Source organism: Anabrus simplex, chromosome 5 (assembly GCF_040414725.1).
Source record: "Anabrus simplex isolate iqAnaSimp1 chromosome 5, ASM4041472v1, whole genome shotgun sequence".
NCBI lineage: Eukaryota > Metazoa > Arthropoda > Insecta > Orthoptera > Tettigoniidae > Anabrus > Anabrus simplex.
Genome location: NC_090269.1, coordinates 263,553,088 through 263,578,137, shown reverse-complemented (window position 1 = coordinate 263,578,137; position 25,050 = coordinate 263,553,088). Strand labels below are relative to the sequence as shown.

The following is a 25,050-nucleotide window of genomic DNA, read 5'->3' as shown; positions in this document are numbered from 1 at the left end:
CCATATGGGATACTTCAAAATGAAAGACAGCATTTATAGTTAGCATTATTTCTTTTCAAATAAGTTGGCAATATGTTTAATACACATCAATGTAAATACAATACATCAGTTTATGCTCAGCAATATTTTCAAAAATTTACCATGTAATGATTCTTCTTTTCTTAGTTATCTACAAAAGCACCTTAAACCAACAAATCTGTTCAAGCTATCACCACATATTGCAAGAAGCATATAAAAATGTTCACTGGTTCATGGACAACTTGAGAGTTCTATTTTTGAAAAGTATTGCTTCAGCTAAATGAGACTTCCTATGCACCTCTCAAGCAAAATGCACTTCTCAATCACAACATGTCGCTTAGTCTGTAGCATCTTCTTTACTAACAGAGAATGGTTCAGGTATACTCTCAGCTCCACTATCAGCTATTGCTACATCTTGCGTTGGACGGTCTCTTGCATCTGTACTAGTGCTCTCTATTTTTCTAACAATATCCTGAAACAAAAGTATAACATGTTGTAGAGATTTTGACAACTTTTACAGGAAAAATTAACACACCTAATTTACAACAGATTTACAGATAGGTCTTATGGTGGTGATGGGCTAGTGGTAAGGAAGGAACAGTGGCTTTGATTAAAGTACAAGCCCAGCATTTGCTTGGTGTGAAAATAGGAAAAGACAGAAAACCATCTTCAATCTGACAGCTACACGACCCGACCCGTGCAGACACTCGCTCGGTTAACACATCTAAAATCGGATAACTCCGATATCTACAACAAGCCTACTTCTACGATGTTTTTGGACAGTGTTCAATGTTGTTTTTTACAGGTTTTTCTATTTAAAAAGATGCTACATAGCAAATTATCTACTTCTAAGGAAGTCTGTAGTGTACACTTCAATAATATTAAGCAATGACAGTTTTTGAACCTGTATAGCTGGTTAAAGAATTTAAGTTGTGTTATTAATAATCTGATCAGGAATTTTCATGAAGCAAAAACCAAATATGGTGCATATCAATATTTATATCAACACATTCTTGGAGAAACAAACATTGGAAGGAACAAACTGGATGGTACTTTATTATTATTATTATTATTATTATTTGTAATGAATTAACAAACTACCATCTTTCATTCCAAGACTGACCATGAGTACATTGGGAATCACCTAAAAACAATCAACACCTGTAACAAGGGAAATACCATAAAATTAGATCTGAAATAATCTCAAGAATGGATAAAGAGCATCTCCTTTCCTGACAAAAACATAATGTCTATCTCAGACAACTCATTATTTAAGAAAAGACTAGGTAAACAACTGATGGGGAATCTGCCAGCTAGGCGACTGCCTTAAATGCAGATCAGTGATACCAAAAAACTGTTAGGCCAGAGTCTAAGTGAGCCATAAGCAACAGTATTACATTACCAGTAACATATATGAAGGGAAAAAACTTTCCTGGATGATACTTCATTATCATTATTATTATTTGTAATGAATTAACAAAAGGTAGTGTATCCTACAGCTGTTTGGCTAATCTTACATTTCCTAACTAACCTGAGATGGGATTAGACAATTTATTCATAGTGGAGTCCTAAATTTTATTGTTTTTGATGACCCCCCCACATGGCACTACAGCCCGTGAAGGGCCTAGGCCTACCAAGCAACCGCTGCTCAGCCCGAAGGCCTGCAGATTGCGAGGTGTCGTGGTCAGCATGACGAATCCTTTCGGCCATTATTCTTGGCTTTCTAGACCGGGGCTACTATCTCACCATCAGATAGCTCCTAAATTCTAACCACGTAGGCTGAGTGGACCTCGAACCAGCCTTCAGGTCCAGGTAAAAATCCCAAACTGGCTGGGAATCGAACCGAACCCGGGGCGTCCGGGTTAAGAGCCAGGCACATTACCCCTACACCACACGGCCAGCAGTTTTTGATGGAACCATGAAAAAAATGCAGAATAAAACATACAAATTTAAAATTATAGATAAACCATACAATATACTGCTACTGTATTGGGTATTACTGATTTTATACTTGTTTATAATCAAAGAAATTATTTATTTTCATTTTGAGATACACAGCAAGAGAAGGAATAACGGAGTGGTAAACAATGAAAGAATAATAAAATACAGCAATACAGTCGGTGGAAAAGGTATCTTTTAAGAACAGCTGGAACAAGAAATAGCACTAGTGACAAAGCATGATGTTAACGTTGTCATGGGGGTGGGGGTGGGGGTGACTTTGACGTCCACGTGTGAAGAGAAAGTGCGCTTAAAGGAAAACGGCTGGTAAGGGGAGTTTGTGTGAGGTTTATAACGATAATGGTATCAGGTTGACCGATTTTGATATGGGCAATAACATAATAAAAGCACATCGATCCACAGGACGGATATAAGGATCCCCTGATGGGATCAAAAAAAACTAATCATGTGCTTATAGAGACAACATGCTTCAGATGTGCTGGAAGTAGATAGCTGTCACGGCGCAAATAAGAGATGGTGATCATTACGCGGTAAGAGTCTAATACAGACCAAGGATAGCCACCTACAGAGAGACTGAGAGAGCTGTTATACCTAGATTTGATGATGCTAAGTTAAGAAAGGATGAAAATATAGCACAGCAATTTACAAAGAGTTTTTAGAAAAATAGCTTTGTAGTGTAGGCTTTTATATTATATCCATAAGCATAAAAAGAGCAATTACAACATATATCTTGTCCTTCATGGCTAGTTTCCAATCCCACATACTGGAATGAAGTGGTACAAATAAGCTCCTAGATTAGATTCTTTGCTCAGCATATACATTTGTTTCACAAACTATTAGTTCCAGTAGATCATTCATACAGAGCATCTTAAAAAACCTTCCCACCATCACATTCCTCAACAGCTTCATTCCGAAGTCCTGGGTTCCCTACAAACTGTTATATTTGACCCGCATAATTAGACATGACTTCCCATCGAAATGTATCAGCCATGACATGCCCCTGGTGGCAGAGATAAACATTCCTTGAAACATCACTTGAATTTCGGTGATAAAACACTATTGAAATAAGGATCAAGGTATATCATTTGAAAGCTCAAACCTTCTGCTTCAAGGAGAAATGAGTTAAAACACAAACAGCTTTGATCATAACTACTAGATCGCACTACAATACATGTGTGTACCATGCAAGCACTGCTTGGCACTCCATGCTGACAGGTTAAGAGTCCTTTGGGGCAGGGGAAACATCTGATAATTACTCATATCCTTTTCTAAATTCTTTTAAATATGCAAGAGAACTTCTTGAGATGGGACTACTGGTCTCTGGCAAGTATAAACTAAAGAATATCTCTTCTCTACTACTTCAGGTATCGTAAAACATAATTTATCTACGATTCCAACCATGAGGGAAGGGTACCAAAGCGCTATCCAATAAACTAAAAGCAATAAGAAAGCGAAATATTTTAAAGTGGTCGATTTTTTAATACGAATTTAAACAATGAACAGCAGGCAATAAGATGGGAATAAGTAAGCCAACTGATTTAAATCATCGCACCCTGCCATAGACTACCAGCATGAATAAAATTATTTACAGCCTAGATTGAGTGCCTTATTCCCCAACTTCACACGAAGATTTTCTTATCCTGGAATACAAAATTCAGGAACTTGCATATTATTTGAATCACTACACTGACAGCAAGCAACACTTCTAAACCATATTTCACCAAGAGGATGTGCTATTCCTATTTCTCCATTTCACTGGGGGAGAAGTACAGATTCTTAAACAACATTTGTAAGGAATTATGAAACCACAATGATAACTTACCATTCCTTTAAGAATTTTTCCAAATACCACATGTCGCCCATCTAACCAAGGTGTTTTCTTTGTAGTAATGAAGAACTGAGAACCATTTGTATCTTTACCAGCATTAGCCATTGACAGCCATCCTGCTCCGTAATGCTTCAGCTTGAAGTTCTCATCAGCAAAACGATCGCCATAAATACTTCGGCCTACAATGAAATAAAATATTACTGCTGTTCTTCCTGCAATTCATCTGAAAATATATTAATTTTACTGTATTTAAAAAGTTTGCAACTGAGGGACTCAGTGGAATAAGTTTTCTTTTACAATTTGTTTTAAGTCGCACAGATAGGTCTTATGGCGACAATGGAGAGGAAAGGCCTAGGGAGTGGGAAGGAACTAGCCATGGCCTTAATTAAGGTACAGCCCCAGCATTTGCCAGGTTTGAAAATGGGAAACCACGGAAAAGCATCTGCCGAAAGTGGGGTTCGAACCCATCTCCCGGATGCAAGATCACAGCTGCGCGCACCAAACCGCACACCTAACTCGCCTGGTCAGTGGAATAAGGATCCCAACCAGACTAAGTTTTGACAAAAATGGGTTTTTTTGTTAGATTTTATATAAATTCCAAATGTGAAGTGCACATGTAAATTAAATTTGGCATATATGATCTACATAAAATTACCTTTCTATCTGGGAGCAGATTGCTCCAAGATACCTTTTTTGCATAAAAGCAAAATTCAACCATTGGTTGGGATGGGCCCTTATTCCACCGAGTCCCTCAATTAATAAATTTAATTCCTAAATGAAACTACACAAAGCGCCAACAATGTAGACTATTTCTCCTAATAGCTCCAATGAAACTAATCAGTGGATTATTTTGCAATTTTGTTTGTGGCCGCAATCCCAAGGAAAACGAATGAGTATCATCCTATGCTAGCCGTTGCTTAACTTACAGAGTTTCGTGTGTGTTTAATAAAGGTACATTACTGGCTACTTCTTCAGGAAGTTTCAATCCAATATATTTAGATTTCTAGATGTAAAGATGTAAAGTGTGTCACACATGTAACAAGCACTAAACCTGCAAAAATGTATTGTTCAGAGTGTAGTACTCACGTTTCTTTTAAAAATTGTTTGACTTTTGTACATCAATAGTTCAGGTGCAATTATTTTTTTGTATTAATATGTAGAATGATTATCAGTATAAAGTTGATATGAATAAAGATTTCTTCGTGTGAAGACTCCATCTCTTGAATAAATCACTGAATTAGCAATTAATTTTCCACAAACTGAAAGAGTTGCATTCAAGAAAAACAGAATGAGAAACATATTAAGTACTAAAATCTAGAAGCTATGGGTTTCTTGACTTTCTAGACAAAACAGAGTTCACAACAGTTTAACAATAACTTAGAATGATACTTGGTCTATTCAAATAAAAACAGCTACAAGGGTGCACAAAGTACTTCTCAGGTACTCCAGTCCTTCTGGGCATTGACAAACTACTGCTGAGACAGAACTGAATGTCAGGGGGTTAGTGCAAAAGAGCTCACCATCATAAATATCACATTCCAAGACCAGGGTTGGTATTATCTTTGGGCTCATTGGTGGTCTGGTACCTACCAACGGTTGTGGCAAATTTTTTAACACGTTCGCTACCGTGATCAATCAAAATCTATTACATCTGACTTGTTCAAACTCTCTTAGTTTACTATGGTCAATTAGAGTAGTGAGGCTAAAGGAGCTGTAAGAAAACTCTATAAACAAGGTTTTATCAGTAGTTTCTGACAGACAACAACTGAATCTTGAATGAGAATTCATTGTTGACAAGAATACAGGACGATTTCTTGCGTTGCTCATTCTTGGAAGGTTTGTACACAAGTTAGCTGCAGCAACATGTCAAAGAGGCATGGCATGTGGAAGAAGAAATCTTAGAATGCCTTGAGAACGAAGTCGAGATGTTGATTTATCCAGATTCAGAATGAGCTAATTCTGTACGATACGGAAAGTGATACGGACAGTGAAGGGGATAATGAGGATGCATCATATGGTATTTGATGCTTCCGAGTCATCTCCACTTTACTGCCCTCTGCATCTGCCTTTCACTGGGAATCCAGGAATTTTCATGAGGATATAATGGCATTTGTGGACTTAACCCTAAGTTTTACCAGCATACTGTTGATCAAAGTAACCCGTATGCAAAACCAAGCAGCAAGTAGAGTGCCACGCCCTTTCACAAAATAGCTACGCTAATGCATCAAAGTTGAGTTCCTGGGACTGTGGAAGAAATGAGGAAATTTTTAGGCTTGATGCTCATCACTGGGATTAATCAGAAACCCAATTTAAAGATCGAAATAAACTTTCAACCTATTGGATTGTGTTCAATACATATAGTATGTGTTTAAGGGAATAAGTGCTGAAGTTAATTTTTGTGAGGATACAATGGCATTTGTGGACTTAATCAGAATCCCTGTTATGAATGGTGTGAAAATGTTTCCAAGTCAATGAAACTCAATTTTCACGACTGCACTGTAATCGAAATAAACTTTCAACCTATTAGGTCGTGTTCAGAATCATATAGGCCTAAATTGGGAGATTGGGCCAGCTGTGTAACGGGACAGTCTATTGCTGGGAGAGAACATGATAACAATATGACAAGAGATCAACAATTTCAGTAGAATAAAGTTGACAAACAAGGCGACACTTTTAGAGTTAAATGAGAGAAATCAGAGATTAGCGACAAGGGAGATATTCAGATGCTAAGCAAGACAATTGCAACAGAATGGTTCAAAGGGACAGATCAATCACAAAGTCCATGAACTGTGATGGGAAGATTCTCTCACTTTTTATATGTAGGCCTATATTAAAAGAATACCAAGAAAATAGGTAGTAATAGCTGTGATTACGGTTTTGAGGCGAAATACAAGATGCCGATGATCATCTAATATTTTGCTAGTGGTTTAACATCACACTAACACACTGAAGATTTCTGGCAATGCAAGGATGGGAAAAAGGTTAGGAATGAGAAGGTGGCGGTTGAGGCCTCTATTAAAGGGTGAAAATGGCAAAACCACGGAAAGCCATCTTCAGGGCTGATGGTAGGATTCAAACCTACCATCTCCTGAATGCAAGATTACAGGTACATGGCCTTAACTGTGTGGCCAACTCACTCAGTTATTAATGATCATCCTCACCAAGAAAAAAAAGAAGAAAATGACCATATTCAAGATGATAACCTTTCGAGATGTTTAATACTGTCCTAGACAATGCAATGCAAGAACACTGTGAAACCTGGCTATCCTTGTCTGTTATCTCAGTTAACAAATAGTTGCATTAAAGAGAATAAAGGAGTTTGGTCTAATTAACTTCAAAGGAGCGATTATATAATCTAAATAATCATCTCATTAACACTTAAAAATCCATTTTAGGTTATTTATAACCTTTTGTGAACAACCCACACAGATAAAGCTGACCTCATTAGTGTCCCTACATCAGTGCACATTACTCTTTTAACCTCTTAGCAATTAACTTTTAATGTCTGCTGAGTAAAATCCACATAAAGATAATGTTTACTGCTGACCTATCACCTTATAGAGGTGAATTGCAAAATTTGCAGGATCACAGTACTTCAGCTATACTCAATTTTGTCATAAATACAACATTCTTAATCAACTGATGTAGGCTATGCTTCAATAAACATGATCTTAAGATAGCCTTTTTTTAATATGCAACCACAGTAACCAAAAGTAAATACTTACCTATCTATTTTTCAATGGAGATGAGAGAACATGGGAAAAAAGAATAATGAATAAAAATGTACAAACACTACCACACTTCTTTTGGTTTTATAAATCTTCTGATGAAGCACAGCAAACTCTTCACAAAATTTCAAGTTTTAATAGCAATTTGTCTTGGTTCACACATCAGTCATACAAAATAATAACAAAAACAAAAGAATCTTATAAATAAAATCATAATAGTTCAAGGGCACTCATAGGATAGTTTGTAGGGGGATGCCTAGACCTGGGGGTATGCAGTAATTTTAATATTTTGGAAGATGAATGGAGACTTTTATTCCATGGTAAAATACCACCCATGGTATCCTGTACCACTTCCACGTAATACCGACTTTTAAATCATTTTCTTTAAGGAAAAACACCTGACTACATTAGATTTTTTCCTTTCCCTGAGAGCTAGGGTGGGGCCGCATCCCCCCTTTGCCCCCAGGTATGGGCGCCCTTATAATAGTTGGGTAATTCACTGATCAATCCATCCAGAAAGCAAGAGTTATGTTTGAGAACAGAGGAAGAGCAAGCTTTAATAAACTGGAGGAACTTTGAAAGTTTAAGTTTTATGAAATTATACACACACTGTTAGGTTACCAATGATAATTTATTTTTTCTTGAGCTGGAAGTCACAGACCAAATCTACTGCAGATGAAAAAAATCTATTTGAAAAAATACTGCTTTATGTTTATTTATTTATTTATTTATTTATTTATGGTACGGCTTTTAGTAATGCAAATGTCCGAGTACACATTCGGCTTGCACGGTGCAGGTCTTTCTTTCTGACAACCATGGGCGACCTGTGCATCTGGACGTGAAGAGATGGAGATGATGAGGTAGGAAGAGTGCCTGCACATAGTGTATTCTCGTCTAATAACATCAAGGGATCTGTTAAACGCTTAATTTCCCCACCCGACAACAGCATCATATACCCTCACTCAATATGAACACAGTAGAGAGGTTTGGAATTGAATCCAGACTTTTGGCAGTTTTTCATTTACCATGTAATAGTTAGGCCTTTCCTTTCTAGTAATGTAGTGCTTTCTGCACAGTCTTTGGACTTAAATCGTATTGTATCGACCATAGGAGAATACCAGGGTGGTTTCTGGAAAGTGAGAAACTGCGTAGAACAGATCTTTGGACTCAAGAGATTCATAGAACACAGACATAGTAAAGGAAAGGACACAATAGTTACATTTGTAGACTTCGCAAAAGCCTACGACTCAATAGACAGGAACACACTACTGAACATCCTATGGGACAGAGGATTGGATTCTACGACACATGCATTGGTGGGGGAAACATTGAAGGCTACCACTGCTAGAGTAAGATACCAGAGTATGTTGTCAGAGAGCTTTGAAATTAAGACAGGAGTCTGACAAGGGGATGGTCTGTCACCAATATTAACTAACCTAGTTTTGGATGAAGTGGTGAAGCAGTGGAGACAGTTGAACAGAACCATGGGAAATGAAGGTGTACAGATTGGATATAAGATCAAAAACAATGTCATAGTGGATTGCCTTACCTTCGCAGATGATATGGTGGTGTTACATGAGAAGGAAGAAGATGCGAAGTTGACACTAGCAAATCTAGCTGAGACTGCAGCAAAGGTTGGTCTAAAAATAGCCTACAACAAGACGAAGGTACTGAATATGAAGACCGATTGGAATGTAAAAGGCCAAGTGGTAGAGAGAGTCAACAGCTTCCGGTACCTAGGTGAGAACATTACGGGTAAAGTACAAAGCAACAAAAGTATCACAGACAGAAATCAACTACTGCTGAAACTATGATATGCAGCCATGACTACATACGGAAAGAAGAACCTCTCAAGAACGCCAAACTGCGACACTACATGATAACCATCAGGAATGCTGCATTATATGCAACTGAAATGCTGACATTGGGCAAGAGAGCATGCATACAATTGGAGAAGGAGGAAAGAAGAATCTTGAGACATATATGGGGCACCAAAAAGCAAGGCGAAATCTGGGTACACAGATCAAGGCAGGAACTATATGCGAATATAGAACCAATCTTGAGTGTGATAAGAAAGAGAAGGTTAGGATTTGTTGGACATCTCATGAGGATGGATGACAGATATGGAATGTAACCTGCTTAACTGGAAATAAGTGGATGAAGGAAGTCAGAGAAGATTGGGAGACTACTGGCATAAAGGAAAAATATCCACTGATGATAGTACAGGATATGTCCAAATACAAAAAGCTCGTGGAAGGTCACAGATGGACAGACACCAGGATCCAGATTCAGATCACGGAAGCTGAGAGAAAGAGGAGGAGTGAGAGAATGAAGAGGTATTGCGAAGAAAGAATACGTACCAAACAAGTCACTCGTGATCCTCAGGGGTCATAACGAACCGAATAGAATAAATTGTATTCCCTAATATGAAGTTAATCAAATGTAAGGAAGCACGAGTGATTATCCTCGGAATCCTCCCCTTCTATTTGGATTGGGTGACTCAAATTTCTTACCTTCAAAATTTAAAATTAGTTCTAGGTCTTTAATGTTTTCCCTTTTAGTAACCCGGTATCATGGGATTAGCCCCTGTATCCACTGGCCTTAAGCCTGCTTAGGTTTTTTCCCTTGTATTTTTCGGAGTGCTTGCTTTCCGCCTCCATTCCATTTTTGGATTCTGGCCTTTATTAAACGTTTCCTTTTCTCATTTATTGAGGCTGTGTAGAATGGGTCATGTGCTTCTGCACGTACTGTCTGTTGAGGGTAACCTTGATATTAAATACCGTATTTATGCAAATAATCCCCGCATATATATTTTTAACTGAGGCATGAAATTGGGGTGTGGGTTTTATTTGCGTCAAGGTTAGTAAGTTCTCAATGTTGGACGTACAATTATGCTTTGTGTAACTGCAGATGGAAGAAAACTGCCTCCATGTTACATTTAAACAGAAAACAATTCAGACTTTTAATTTAAAACTGCATTTACATTTTTAAAAAATAGTATTTTACAGAGTAATTTAAATTCAAAATTTCTCCGTCTCACGAAAAAATGCATCTTCCGGAATGTGCAGGGGTAGCTTTCCACACTTTCTTTCACTTCGGTATGTCGACAGTGTGTTTTATAGTTGCTAAGTTCAAGTGAAATCTTAATTCTTTCGTATTCAGCGTTTTAAAGAACGCCACATCATCACATAACAGGTAGTGTGCGGAGAAGCAGAATCCGCGAACAATGGCGATGCCGACAGTGGCGAAAAAGAGTGGCTCATAATCATAATCAATTCGTATGCACCAAACAATACTGTCAATGCCAATGAAAATGCATTGTTTTTTAATGCCTAGCCAAAACAGATGTTTTTTAAAGGGCATGCAGTCACTGTATTATGTTGCAATGCAGACAGAAGCAAAAGACTTCCTCCCCTCGTCATAGGAAAGCCTGAAAAGCCACGATGTTTAAGGGCATTTGGTACTTTCCGTGCAAGTACGAGGCATCTAAAAATGCAAATAGTACAGCAATCCAAAAAAATAAAGTACTTGCACAGAGGAGCCAGCATTATTTGTCCTCGTCTTTGAATTGTGTTTCTTTTTTTTTCTTTTGTTGCGTGAGGTTATGGTTGCCACTGAGTTATCCAAGTGCATTATTTGAATAATGTAAATGCACCTTGCTGGATACATTTTGGAAATTTTTTTCCATGGCATTTGAAAGGTTTATACTGTGAATCAATGTTAGTTGCATGCAGTAACGGGTCTTGAATATTTTGTGACGCGGCAAAGGGTGGCATTTCTGAAGCACGAGTTGGTAGTTAATTCGAAGTCAGATTTTTGCATCCCAAAGAGTGCGAATTAACAAGGTTTTACTGTATCGCAAAACTAACCTCAGTGTTCACTGGTGTGTCTTTTTCAAGTGTTTACATTTCACGAAAAGAATTATCCACCACTGGTCGTGTTAATATCTGAGTAAAAAGAGATTGTGTTTGAAAAGTGCTTTAGATGTGGAGTGTGACAAATTAGTAAGTAGTTTAGGAGAGGATTCTAGTGATGCAAGGGACAACGAATCTTCTGATCTACAGGGAATCAAGTATATTTCCTTGCGCTATTATGCCCCGAACTTACCTTGTGTACCGGCCCTTCATATCACTACCTTTCGCCGGCCTTGTTCTCCACAAACTGACTGCCATTTTGAATGATCAGCTGACTATCCCCCTCGACGTCGCTCTATGTCTCACAAATTCTAGAATGTACTGTAGAACATAAAAATACTTGTCATCTGGCCCAATTGGGCAGGTGGAATGAGAGGCCGTTCCCTGCTGAATGCACAACCGCACCACACTGGACAGAGCTGGTTCTCTAGCCCCTTCGACTGCTGCTGTTTTGGTTTCAGGTGAGACATAGAGATCAAGTCATGTAAAATACTGTTGCATTCATCTTTCTAAATAATGACGGAGTTGGGAGAGTCACGCAATTACACAGCACTAAAATCCAACTTAATTACCGCTTTGATCAATCTCACTGTTGATTCTTTTGAATTGGGTTACTTATTCAGTTAAATTTATAAGACTTGTTAACAATTTGGTATAAGTGTTTGCACATCTAAGGATCTGGATCTGTTGTTGATGTGTTTTTGGGATTAATTTATGTTAATGATTTAAGAATATCCTAATCCACACTCCAGACTTCTAAGTCAGAGTAACCTCCAGTCATATTCATTAAGCGCTAATTAGGACCAAAACCACGCTCTATCTGGATTAACTATGTAAAGTATTTATACTAAACACACTTTATATCACTTTCAATATATGTCTCAGTTATTCATCGAATTATATTTGTTATGCTTTGTACCCGCTGGTCGGTTATGTACACACAAATATATCTATTCAAGTAAAAGGTTGTTGTTTTCATTATTGAAATTATCTTTTCGTTTCATTGTATATCTTGTTACCATCCCCTATGTCCCGGATCCCTCTGGGCTATATTCCACTGCGCACAAAAGTTTTTAGTTAATAATAATAATAATAATAATAATATCATTATCAGTAATATAGATGTTAAATCTGTACTCTGTCATTGAACCGTACCCTCAGCCTAACGTACTGTCACCAAGTAACCCAGTAGCAGTTGATAACAAAATAGTTACAACAAAATAGTGACAGTGATAACAACATGGGAGCAGAGTACATTTCTGTATCTTAAAAGAAAGGTATACCATACCCAGAATATTTAGAGAATGATTTGAAGCAGAATTAGATTGTATGGTGGAAAGAAGTGTCTGAAGTGTTTGATCGAGATCAAGTAATTCAAGAAAAGGGAGTGATCAGTTAATGATCGAGTACTCCCAGTGTCCAATAAGGCTTCGGAAGGGAACTTATTAAGTAAAACAATTACAAAAGAAGTATGGGGAATTAACAAATGTAGAGCAATGTCGTTAAAAAGAGGCAGATTTTGACCATTATCGCGTAAACTGCCTATTGACGCGGTCTGTACTGGTTTCCCGACAGAGGAGTAGAACGTTATTTTGCAATATGTCCAAATCCTTTACACCAATAACATTTTAAGTATGAATTGATGGAAGAGAAGGTAAGAGTCGAATTGCTTCGATGTCTATATGGTCTTGGCAGAGGGGTATTAAATGAAGTCTGTAACAATGGTTGGTTAGGCAAAGTGCCCAACAACAACAACAATCTTAATAATAATAAATATATTGATAATGATAATAACAATAAAACTATGAATATAGTTCCACAAAAGCTGTTCACACAAACGTAAATTACAGGAGGGAAAATTAAAGAATAACTAACCAACCCATTAAAAGTTCATTAGACAACCCCTAAATAGTTTTCAAAATCGATTCAAATTACAATAATAATATAGCAATAACGATGAAAAATGGTAGCTTAATTTGAATGAACTAAAATGTTAATTAGCATATAAATGCCAAGCAAACTAAATTTCTATGCCAGTGGAAGCGTGCTGGGCCCATAACCCAGAGGTCCGTGGATTCTATCCATTCTATATTGTTAAAAATTTGCCCTTTCCTATTATTCTTGGATATGATTTTTTCTCTTCTACGGGGCTTATTTACGACAATTTAAATTCTTGTATATCATTTTGATCCTTCACTTCATATTCCCCTTATCAACCGTTTTGATTACCCTACTCAACATTCTTGTTTGATTTCCCACTGTTCTACTGATGATTCTCAGCAACAAACCGTAAATAATCTTACTGCCCAATTTTCAGATGTTATATTGCCCAACTTAGGTACTGTGTTTAATTATCAGACACACATTGATTTAATCGATCAAATTCCTGTACATTCACCTCCTTATCAATTAAATCCACTTAGGAAATGCTCGATAATTCAATCATTGTTCCCTCAACTTCTATGCTTCACCAGCCTTTCTTGTAGACAAACCTGACGGTACTTCACATTTATAATACCAATATAAATGGTCCGTTATTGGACATTATAAATTTTCCAGCTAACTCATTCCTGGTTGCCAGCATTTCACCACAGTGTGCTAAGTTGGGCTCATCAGTTGGTAAATAGTACACTCACCAAGACGCATGACTAGTGCATATTGCGGAGGCCACTGTGTAGGCTACTTGGAGCCACCGGCAGTGCCAATGCACTATGAGAGACTGTCTCATTGCCAAAAATTGATGCCTGCCTGGCCATCAGATGATATATATGTTGATTCCCATAGGAAACCTGAAATTTACTCATTCGGGACAAATATTTCAGGTTTCGTATGGGAATCAAGATGTATATCATCAACTTCACGTTTATTCGTGGACCATCGTAAGTTGAATAGGAAAAATAATTTATGACACTTACCCTATTCCAAATTTTCAGAATGCTTTCCAGTACTTTAGTAATGCCTAATATTTTTGGAATGTTGTTCAGAAATTGAGTAGTGTGAAAGGGGTGAATTTTTTAAATGTGTGTGCTCATGGAGATGGGTTTGGTTAGCTTATTTCACAATGTAAAATTTGATATCTTCTTTAACATTCAATGATTTGCTTTTATTATCGATGTGTAAATTTTTTTAGATCTGTGCTCACACCTGTGAAGTTGTGTGAGCTGTCATATATGCATTTTCCAAATGCTGAGTTTTTGCTGTATGTAACAGCATTTCTGTGAAAAAAAAAAAATTAAAAACTTTGACCCTAGAACAACAATGGAACAGTTTTCTTTACAGACGAGAGTTGTTCATTTTTTTCCTTTAAGTCCCCAAATAGTAAAGAAATTGTTAGGAGGAGTTAGGAAAGTGATATTTATCAACTGCTTTCTCATCTAGGACATCATTTGGGGATGCCTTTGTCATGGCACAGGGTGGCACCAGTTTTGAGCCAAGTAACAAACTGCTTTAGTCCCCATGGTCGATGGCAGAGATCAATGCACACTGGTAAACTGAGAAGATCCTGCCAAGCTATGGTGTCATATACACCTTATCAGACTACATGCTCTGTAAGTAACTTCTGTGGTGCTGTATGCATATAGTAAATAGACAGGCAGAGCTGTTATCTCGTAGCACTGGAGCTAGTGAAGCAGGAAACTTGCAGCTGCCGCCATCTTACGTCACTACAGATCCACTGTAAACATGTTCCTGTGTTACAAGCAGTTTTGGTTTAGGTTGTTTATATGCACATTTCACTTTTATTTTTGGCAAACTACTGTGTGGTAGAATGGTGAATATCAGTGTAGTGTTTGGGTGTGGTTTTTCCTATTCATGAAGAAAACAACGAAGAAACAGGAGTTTCAATACACTGTAAGTGGCTCACATGTGCTCATGTAGACTTGTTGTCTAGTTATTAATGCTACCGGTATTAAATTCAGTATTAGAGAAGCCTAATTATGCAGGAGACAGAGATATCTTCCTTCCCATGTACATTTGTTGGTGTTAGCCCCCTTGTGATGGAGTGGGGAATAATAATAATAATAATAATAATAATAATAATAATAATAATAATAATAATAATAATAATAATCTGTTGTAAATAGTTGTAGATATCTGTATAGTTTCATGATCAAGAGGGGCACTCCTTGCTTAAGCCAAGTCAGCCCATTATGTTACCGGCACAAGCTGAGCTTTCCTAAATGGCTTCAGAATCCTGCTACTCATTGCCAGTCTTAATCTATATGTCTGAGACAGACTCTTTGGATTGGACAGCCAGGAGCTCCAAGTTATACAGGGTGGTCAGAAACAACGTGAACCTGGTATATGAGCGTTGGTCAGACACGAGTAAGTTGAAAAAAATTATGTCGATATCTCATGCCGTTGTTATTCTATCAGCTGCTGAAGTTAGCTAATCAGATCACTTTGCGCAACTTCAGATGAGCTTTGTGAGGTGGTGTTGCTAAATCTGCACATGGCTTATGACCAATCTGAGAGCGCCAATAGAAGAAATAAACTTCTCCAGGGGAGGGACTTGAACAAGGACCTCGCTGCTGATAGCGGCTCAGCCCATAGCAAACACGCTACAGTAACACTGGCTGAAGCCCACACTGTGTTAGTGTTTGATGCTCATTTTTCGGCAAGGTTCCCGAGCCCAACCAAGCCACATGCAGATTTAGCAACACCGCCTTGTAAAGTCCGTGTGATTTTCCCACGGAGCGATCTGATTAGCTAACTTCAGCAGCTGATAAAATTAAAACAGTGTGATATTGATGTAATTTTTCAAATTACTTATTAGTAATGACCAGCGCTCTAATGCTCATATATTCGGTTCACGTTGGGGCATGTTTATATAATGTGTTCAATTTCATACCAACAACTACCTGGAACAACTGAGGGTTGCTCTAAATGAACAATGTGAGAGAAAAATTAGACCTCTCACTGAAACATTTTTATTGTGAGGAAAAATACAATTTTCTAGAAGATTTCTATGTGACCAACTTCTTTCACCGATCAGTGTAAATTTTTTGCATAGGCCTACAAACTTACTTTCTACTTTAAGAAAAGCGTACACACTGGTATCTTATTTACAGAGTTTACATACCTCCAGTTCCATCACCCTTAGTAAAATCTCCTCCTTGAATCATAAAATCTTTAATCACTCTGTGGAATTTGCTACCCTTGTAACCTTGACCCTCTTCCTTCTGAGCTAATTCAACAAAGTTCTTCACTGTTTTTGGCACAGTCTTACCAAACAGACCAATTTCAATTCTGCCTTGACTTTCTCCTCCGATGGTTATATCAAACCAAACCTGAAAAATAAAAGGAATGCCTTAGACATATTTAAAACAATTATTTGAAAAATTTACTATGTTTCCAGTTGAACAATTACCTCAATTGTAATAACAATGACATCATGCCATCTAATTTCTCACTCTGCTATTCTCCATTTGCTGTACTGAATTTTCACAGTTCCCAATCTGATGAATGCACAAAGCACCAACTACTGTTTGGTAGAAAATTTTCGCAAGTCATAAAGGCTCTATGAGCATGCAGCAGTGGATGGCAGTGAGAAGAATTCAAGAGTGGAACTGCCGTTACCTTCACTCTTCCACCCAGGCATCATATGATACAGAGCAGAGACAGGCAAGCTAACTTCTGGCATGACTCTCAAGGGCTTGTCTAGGTGGAGTAGTGGGCGCATTGTGTGATGTCCGTGGCTAATAATAATAATCATAATGATGATAACAACAGCAATAATAATCTTATGAACTTAATGTCCTGTCCCTACAACTACCGTACTTTCATTTCTATAAGATTGTTGAATAGAGGAGTTTTATCCAGAAAATCATTTCTTTAATACGCTACCGGTTTGCAGGTGAATCTAGACATGAGTCTGTCACTTTTGAATGCCAACCAATGAAATCAGAAAGTGATACCACTACCTTAAGTTCAGAATGAGAGTTTGCCCACCTGCTTAATTACACTAACCTACCAATTAAAAGCAACTTAAAAAACAAAATCTTTTAACCACATTCAAGAGCTAAGAAAAAGTTTAACTATCATATATCACTAACTGATAACAGTAATGGACAAGATCATGAAGTCTATCAAGAAAATAGACAGCAGACCAAATGCCTTGGTATTTGCTGATGATGTGCTGTAATGGGGAGAAACAGAAGCTGAAGTAAAGAAAAAACTGACTGAGTGCAACAATTATGTTAGATAAGTAAAACAAAGACTGTAGAAATGACCATCAAGAGGAAAGGAACAAATTCAAATTTCTTTTTGGAAGAATCAGTTTCTCACTTCAAGTACCTCAGAAGCACAATCTCCAAATACAACACTGTCAAGCAGGAAATACTCAGCAATACACAGAAAGCATCAAGCTTTTACGATCAAGTCAGAAATCTACTTTGGGACCAAAAAAAAAAAAACCAACCACCCACTGCACCATACCTACTTTGTACTAATTCTCACATATGGTATAAACATGCACTATTAACAATGACTACAGCAGAGATGTGGTGCTGGAGGAGGATAGAAAAGATCTCATGGACAGCAAAACTCATCAATGAAGTTCTTCGACGAATAGGTGAAAAAAGATCCCTTTTAGCAACAATAAGAAAGAGAAGAGACCAATTAATTGGCCATCTCTATAGGCACAATGGTTTCATAGTTAAAGGAAGGAATGATTCAAGGTAATAGAGGAAGAGGAAGACCTAGACTGCAATATTCAAGACAGATCAGAGATGACGTAGGAACAGGCTCATATGTGGAAATGAAGAGATTAGCGGATTACAGAGAAGAGTGCAGAAGACGAATTGCTGCCAACCTATCTTAGGATTGAGAATTGAGAAAACAGCAGAATTCAGGCAACAGAAATAAGATTCATTAGAACTATGAAACAAACTATGCAAAAAAGAATGCATAAGAACAAAAGTCAGCAATATTACTGACTAAATCTTTTGCAAGAGTTATTTGGCATGCTATGAAAATCAGGATTATTGCCTCAAAAACTTTCAGAGACATGGTTGCAGATAAAAGTTCAAAGTTTATAAATTTGATATAATATATTATAATACCAATACAGTTGGTCCGTTATTGGACATTATAAATTTTCCAGCTAACTCATTCCTGGTTGCCAGCGTTTTGAAACGCTATACTGGTATTGGTATTATAAATTTACTCATTCGGAACAAACATTTCAGGTTCCCTGGGAATCAACATCTTTATCATAATATATCATATCTCAAGTTGATAGTGCTATTAGTTCATGGGTAAAGGTATGTATTTTGAGGCAGGCGCCACTGCTTCGATATGTCTGGACTTCTAGTGAAAGAATTACTCTTAGTAATAATAAAGAATACCACTGTTTTTTTTTTTTTTTTTTTGTCATTTCTTTTTACCATTCCTTTACGTCGCACCGACTCAGATGGCAACGATGGAACGAACTGCCAGTGACGAACTCACACATGGAGATATCAAAGAATCATTTTTACCACCAAATGTGACTGTTCTTTGTCAGTCGATTGACCAGGGCATCCTTGCAATGCCAAAGAAAAAGTATTGCCGGCATCCTCTCAGTTCACTGATATCAGCAGTTGCTAATAATGAAGACTGTGTAACCATTTTTAAGAGGATTGACTTATTAGATAAGGTAGTTGGCCAAAATGTAGGAAGAGATGTTGAACATAAGGTCTTGGAAAATTCTTTTGGACCATGAAGTTAGAGATTTTAACTTTGAATCCATTTAAGAAACCAAAGTCAAAGATCGAAACAATGATTTTCTGGCACTGCTCAAAAATGTACCAGTCTGTGAGGATGCTGAAGCAGAGGACGTCACAAAATTGGTGGCAAATTATGAAGTTGATAAGTTACATGACAACGATATTGTGGAAATAGTGACACAGAGAGAAGTAACAGAAGAGGAGGAGGCAAGCTTAGATGACAGGAAAAATCTCATCCCATATTCAGAAGGGTTCAAGATGAATGAGGCAGCACTGCAGTACATTAGTGAGCAGGAGGAAGCAAGTGGAGGGATATTCCAACACGGCAGAGGGCTAAAGCAGGGTAGCAGTCTCTATCAAAGACTTCTCTCAAACCTGTAAATTTTGACTTTCATGTTAGGACTGCTTTTTCACATGTACGTAACAAATATATTTAGGCTAAATAATTTTTGTAACAATCAGGCCTATGTTTCCTGTTAATGTCTAATTTATTTAAAGTTTTATTTATACTGGTATGTACTTTACAATGCAGCATGTTTTATGTTTCCAGTAATAGAAACGTGCACACATAACAAACCCTTAAGCCTATAACTAGTATGTACTACGAAATAAGTCAGAAAATAAATATTGCGTTTTAATATTTAAAAAAGGGTGTTTTAATGGTACACCTGAGGTCGGAAAAGAGTAGGCCTATTTATATGAGCACCGGCCTATCTGGCTTGACCTTCCGCTACATTAGGCTGAATAGCAGAGTCTACTGTATCTTCTTTTTAAGTTTACAAGCTGTTTTGTTGATGATGCTTGTTGTTTAAAGGGATCTAACATTGAAAGTCATCAGCCCCAAGCTCTTTTTACATTCTGTTTTATCTAAGTAAATTACATATCGCACTGATTGGGAAGTAAAAAGTAAGGAATTAGGCCTAGTTTGGTTTATGCCTTACAAAGATATAGGGTACCAGTATTGATAGGCCTATATGTAACTCCATCATTCCACTAAGATATCTGCTTTTCCCCCATCTTTATACACAGTTGTTCCTAAGCATTCCCTTGCTGTTTCCACTACAGCATCCCTGTATCTTTGTCTATACCCTGAAGCTGCTGACTTTCTATTTGGAACTTTTCAGTAATCATGTCCACGTAGCTGTGTCTTAATTTCCTCATCCTAGAGATTCTCATATACGGTACCTTTATTTATTTGCTTCAACAAAATGAATATGACATGTAATGAGCCAAAAACTAGCAATTATGCCTAGAACGTTTTATGTCTTACAAAGACGTAACTTATCAGTATTGAAATACGTAGGCTAAAGGCAAATCCTAGTAAAATCACACACAAGCTTCCGTCCCAAACGAGGTTATCAACGTACAGTATGTCCTTCTGTAAGTATTGCAATTATCTGCTAAACTCCCTCACTTCAAACAACATAATAATGAATCTTAACAAACGAACCAAGCAAATAAGTTTCTAAATAATAGGTAAACTAAGTAAATAAAATCATTATAAGTGTATCGTAGAAGGCTAGATTAACCATACGGAAGCGCTGACAACTGACATTTAAGCCATCCTCCGCGAGAGCCACGTATAAGGAATACAGCGAAATAGTTAACAGGTAACTGACTCTTACCTTGTCCGTTACCTTTGGACCTTTCTTCGAAGAATCGCCGGCTTCAGAACCAGATACTACCACACATGGCAGTAAACAAACTAGAGACAAAATAACAATATGTCGTGATAACATGGTGCTAACAGTTTTCGAAATGTTTTGTTGCTACCTAAGCATTCACTCCTAGTGCTCCAAGTTCGCAGCCTCTTACGACTTAACAACCACTCACGCTCTCACTCACCGGGTTATAGCAGGTCACGGTTGTTTTATGCACGATTCACCGTGCCGAAGGACAATCCCCCAGATTCTCAGAGTAATCACCCAATCAGCTGTTGCCAACGCAAGGTTAGAAATTCCTGTTCGTAAGTACTGCAGTGATCGCACTGACGGTATTTTACATAAAAATTGCAATTTCCTGAAAACATATCTATTCAAAAAACTTCTGTACTTCAAAATAGTTTTCAATGATTTTATTTCTCTATCATATCGAAAAAGTAGTCCTGAACCAGGAATCACGCTTAGCAGTTGTAGAAAAAGCAGGATGCGGATCTTCCTGTAATTACTGGATGGTAAGAAAATACCGTACAGGAAAAAACAAAACAATAATGGGTGATTCATATTCTTACAGAAACGTTCGAAAGGGAATTCTACACAGCGCTGAAATAATTATTTATTTATTACCATTCTTTCCATAAGGAAGCTGCCACAAGAACAAATTATGAGAGCAGGAGCGAGTTTTCAATACGGTGGTAAGCCCATTGACGGATCTAATCATCGGCATTAACTTATACTGTATAGACGCACACTTGCCTGCGCTGTGATGCAAGAAATGATCACTAAAGCAGTGCTCAAAAAATTGCTAGGAAGTAAAGAAGACGAAGAAGAACTTTAATTCTCTGTCTAGGTTGACACATACCTAGCGTAGGATACTTAGTTTTCTTGGTCCACCTGACGACTTTCAGTCAGTGTTTGGAGCCAGTTGTGACAACTTTCCTTTTACGTTTCCAAGCTGCTCTCACTTCATCAATCCACCAAGATGCTCGCTTTTTCTCATCCTTATACAAAGTTTTTCCAAGGTATTAGCATCCCAGTATGCCACCCATTCGCTTTCTAGCCTATATCCTGAACCTTCTTAGTGTCTATTGTTTGGAATTTTTCACTAATCATATCCATGTACCGGTACTTCTGTCTATATTTTCGTCCTGGAGATTTTCTACCTTTGTTTGTCTGCAAACAGATTTCACTTTTTCTGTCCTAGGCCTAGAATTTCTTAGCTCATTACAGAGAAAGAAGTGGTCTCCATTATCCAGAAAGCTTCTGAATACCAGCACATTCCTAACGAACAGCCTTATACTGCTGCCGGGCTGAGTGGCTCAGAGGGTTGAGGCGCTGACCTTCTGACCCCAACTTGGCAGGTTCGATCCTGGCTCAGTCTGGTGGTATTTGAAGGTGCTCAAATACGTCAGCTTCGTGTTGGCAGATTTACTGGCACGTAAAAGAACTCCTGCGGGACTAAATTGCGGCACCTCGGCGTCTCCGAAAACCGTAAAAGAGTACGGTATTTAGTGGGACGTAAAGCCAAAAATATTATTATTATTATTATTATTATTATTATTATTATTATTATTATTATTGTTGTTGTTGTTGTTGTTACCGCGGTTTGGTGGATGTGCAGAGGTGAAAGAAGGTGCGGGGGTGAACAGGTCTCAAAATACGAAATTAAAGTTAAGATAAAATTTAACAAGGTTATATTTTCTTTTCAAGATTAAAAAATAACAAATAGAACAGGTACTCAGTAGCCGAAACACAATTCGAAAATGTACAATTACAGTGATTACAGGATTTGGGCTCCGAGAGCCAGACACACAATTCTTGAGCTATTAGCCCAACCTTACGATATATAGAATTCAACAAAGGGGCAGAAGACCCCTATCATGCCCAGGAGCACTTGCTCCCAATTACACAGCAAAGCCTCCTCGAGGCGCGCAGAAAACAAAATTTTAGAAAGAGCAAACTGCTCTTAAGTTCGAGCCTATCAAAGGCCACACCAAACTCCACTTTCAAGTTGTCCTCCAAGGACATGAAAACAGGGCTAAAAATACCCAACCTACTGAGGCCTATTAAGTAAAGAAACAGGTCAATTACATGGCCTCTAAAATACCAACTTGAGAGGAGGCGTTCTTGCACTCGTAATACACTTTATATAAAACCTACTTGGCACTAGGCCGTTACTGCAAGGGCTAATCCCATACTAGAGAGGTGACTTATAGAAGAAGACAATTTACATTACATTAAGGAAGAAACGGTTGAGAAAATAAGTTCACCTCAACGCAATATGAGTGGGAGCTCGAGAGGGTTAAGCACTCTCTATCCCAATATGTAGTTTAAAAGATAGAATTGATACTAGGTGTCTTTACATTTTAGGGGAAAAGTTACATGGTAGAAATGCTTCGGACCTGCCCCGAGAGTTAAACTGCTGAGCTGACAAGAAAAGAAGTTATTAAACGGCCATTACCTGGTGGGTGAACTGCTGCCCGAAGAAAGAGGCGCTTCCCGCCCCCTGCTACCTACTTTACACACAGATAGATGTTACTGAAGTGGCCTGGAGACCCGAAAATCAGCAGTTTATATACCCTCGGGGAAAGTTCGAGGCGTTTCAGGAATGAGAACACCCGCCCACAATCATTTTATTGGCTAACCACGAAAACCCCTACACAAGATGAAGAAGAAACACGTTATTGGTGGAAAATTAATTACAGAAATTCCTTATTGGTTAAATTCAAAACTGGCGGGAAGAAAGGGTTAATATTGCCATCTTAAACAATAACTGAAAGAAATTTAACAAAGAACAAACTTATGAACACAAAATTTCTCCAAAAACTTAGTTCTTTCACTTCGCACTAGTGTGCACAATTGTAGTTCTTCAGTAGTGCCATCTGGAAGAGAATGTCCACACTTCTTACTACAGGCAAAACAAAAATACATCGAAAACGACCCAGTTCAGAAACTTCAAAATTTACAAGTAGGGACATCTTCTGAGAAACTTGAGAATTAACATAGTAGATAAAGTTCAGACTTCCTCCAGTAGAGGAGTTGCAACTGGCGCAAAGTTTGAATTAGCGGCGTGGAGGTGTACCACCCGGTACAGACCTCCCCCCCCCCCAAAAGTCCCTCCAAGGGGTAACACAGAAGAACATAAACTTTTGTTTCAAAATAAGGTCCAAGTTATGATGTTGATATAGAAGTTAATTGCGGAAGTATTTGCCAACAAGTTTTCTTAAAATGATTGGATCCAGTTTCAAAATTCTTTGATTACTATTGATGTAATGTCTTTGTGCTTGTAGAAGTTGAATTCAGAAGGAAAAACCTTTAATTCTTGAAAGTCGAGAAAAATTTGTTAAGTCCACCAGATATTGTCGTTGAATTCAAAAATAGTAGTAATGTTGATATTAAATGTCCATGTAGGTGATTGAGTACATTCAAGGTTGATTAAGTTAGACGGCCAGACCGGCTGCTGCTGCTTGTGTCCAAAGGAGGCCGCTCGGACCCCTCAAGTACCCTGAGATACCGCTCGCCCGCACTATGAGAGGAGTAGTGGAGTTGAAGCACACCGCGCCCGCGGCGAACATACAGGTCGCGGGCGAGTTGCAGGTTGTGCGCCGCACATCAGTCTTGGGCGGGAGAAGGACTCCGGCTCGCCGTACCCTGGTTGGCCTCACTGGAGTGGGGCGCGCCCATACCCCACCTCAGTGGCGGTACGGCGCCGCGCTGCTGCGGGCGCACTGAAACATTAAAGCTCGGCGGCAGAATTTTGTTGGACCAGAATGATTTTAGGGTACAGTCTTTGTGGCGAGTTTGAGGGGCCAGCGGCGTGGAGATATTTATTTAATTCCCATAAGCCACAGTTTGTAGTTGAGCAGGAGACGGGAGCGTGGTAATGGCCGTGGTAAGGACAGGATGGCAGTTTAACTGGTCGGGGAAGGTTTACAATAAATGGTTACACACAAAGGAAACAGATTTCAAGGGCAGAAGGCCTTAAAAGTGAAACCCCTCAAACAAAAATATAACCTTCATATTTCTTTCAAAATTATATGAAGCAAGTTAACACAGAAATTACACCGGTTTCACCTGTGACAGGTGAACCCTAAATATCCTCTCGGTGGCTGGATTGCTTAGCAATAAGGTAACGGGAGTAAGGAAATCGAGAATAGTACACGGCCCATGAAATCTGGGGGCAAGCTTGCCCGCGGGAACAAAATTCTTGACCATCACCTGGCCCCCTACCTTCAAATT

The 25,050-nt window shown here is 38.2% G+C and overlaps 1 protein-coding gene across 1 annotated transcript; it reads right to left on the bottom strand.

Moving 5' to 3' along the window:
- Positions 1 to 32: 32 nt before the first annotated feature.
- LOC136873972 (peptidyl-prolyl cis-trans isomerase 5) lies at positions 33 to 20,992 on the bottom strand. The gene is made up of 4 exons (XM_067147373.2): positions 20,779 to 20,992; positions 16,528 to 16,735; positions 3,800 to 3,984; positions 33 to 490 (listed from the first exon to the last, which is right to left on the bottom strand). The coding sequence occupies exons 1-4, from the start codon at positions 20,890 to 20,892 to the stop codon at positions 356 to 358; spliced, it is 642 nt and encodes a 213-aa protein (XP_067003474.1). The 5' UTR covers positions 20,893 to 20,992; the 3' UTR covers positions 33 to 355.
- Between the last annotated feature and the right edge of the window lie 4,058 nt (positions 20,993 to 25,050).

What these genes read in the sequence shown, in the direction of transcription:
- LOC136873972 (XM_067147373.2), bottom strand. Translation starts at nt 20,892, where the DNA reads ATGTTATCACGACATATTGTTATTTTGTCTCTAGTTTGTTTACTGCCA. An exon ending in GTCCAAAGGTAACGGACAAG is followed by an intron (nt 16,736 to 20,778) that starts GTAAGAGTCAGT and finishes TTTATTTTTCAG; the next exon opens with GTTTGGTTTGATATAACCAT. An exon ending in GAAAAATTCTTAAAGGAATG is followed by an intron (nt 491 to 3,799) that starts GTAAGTTATCAT and finishes CTTTTGTTTCAG; the next exon opens with GATATTGTTAGAAAAATAGA.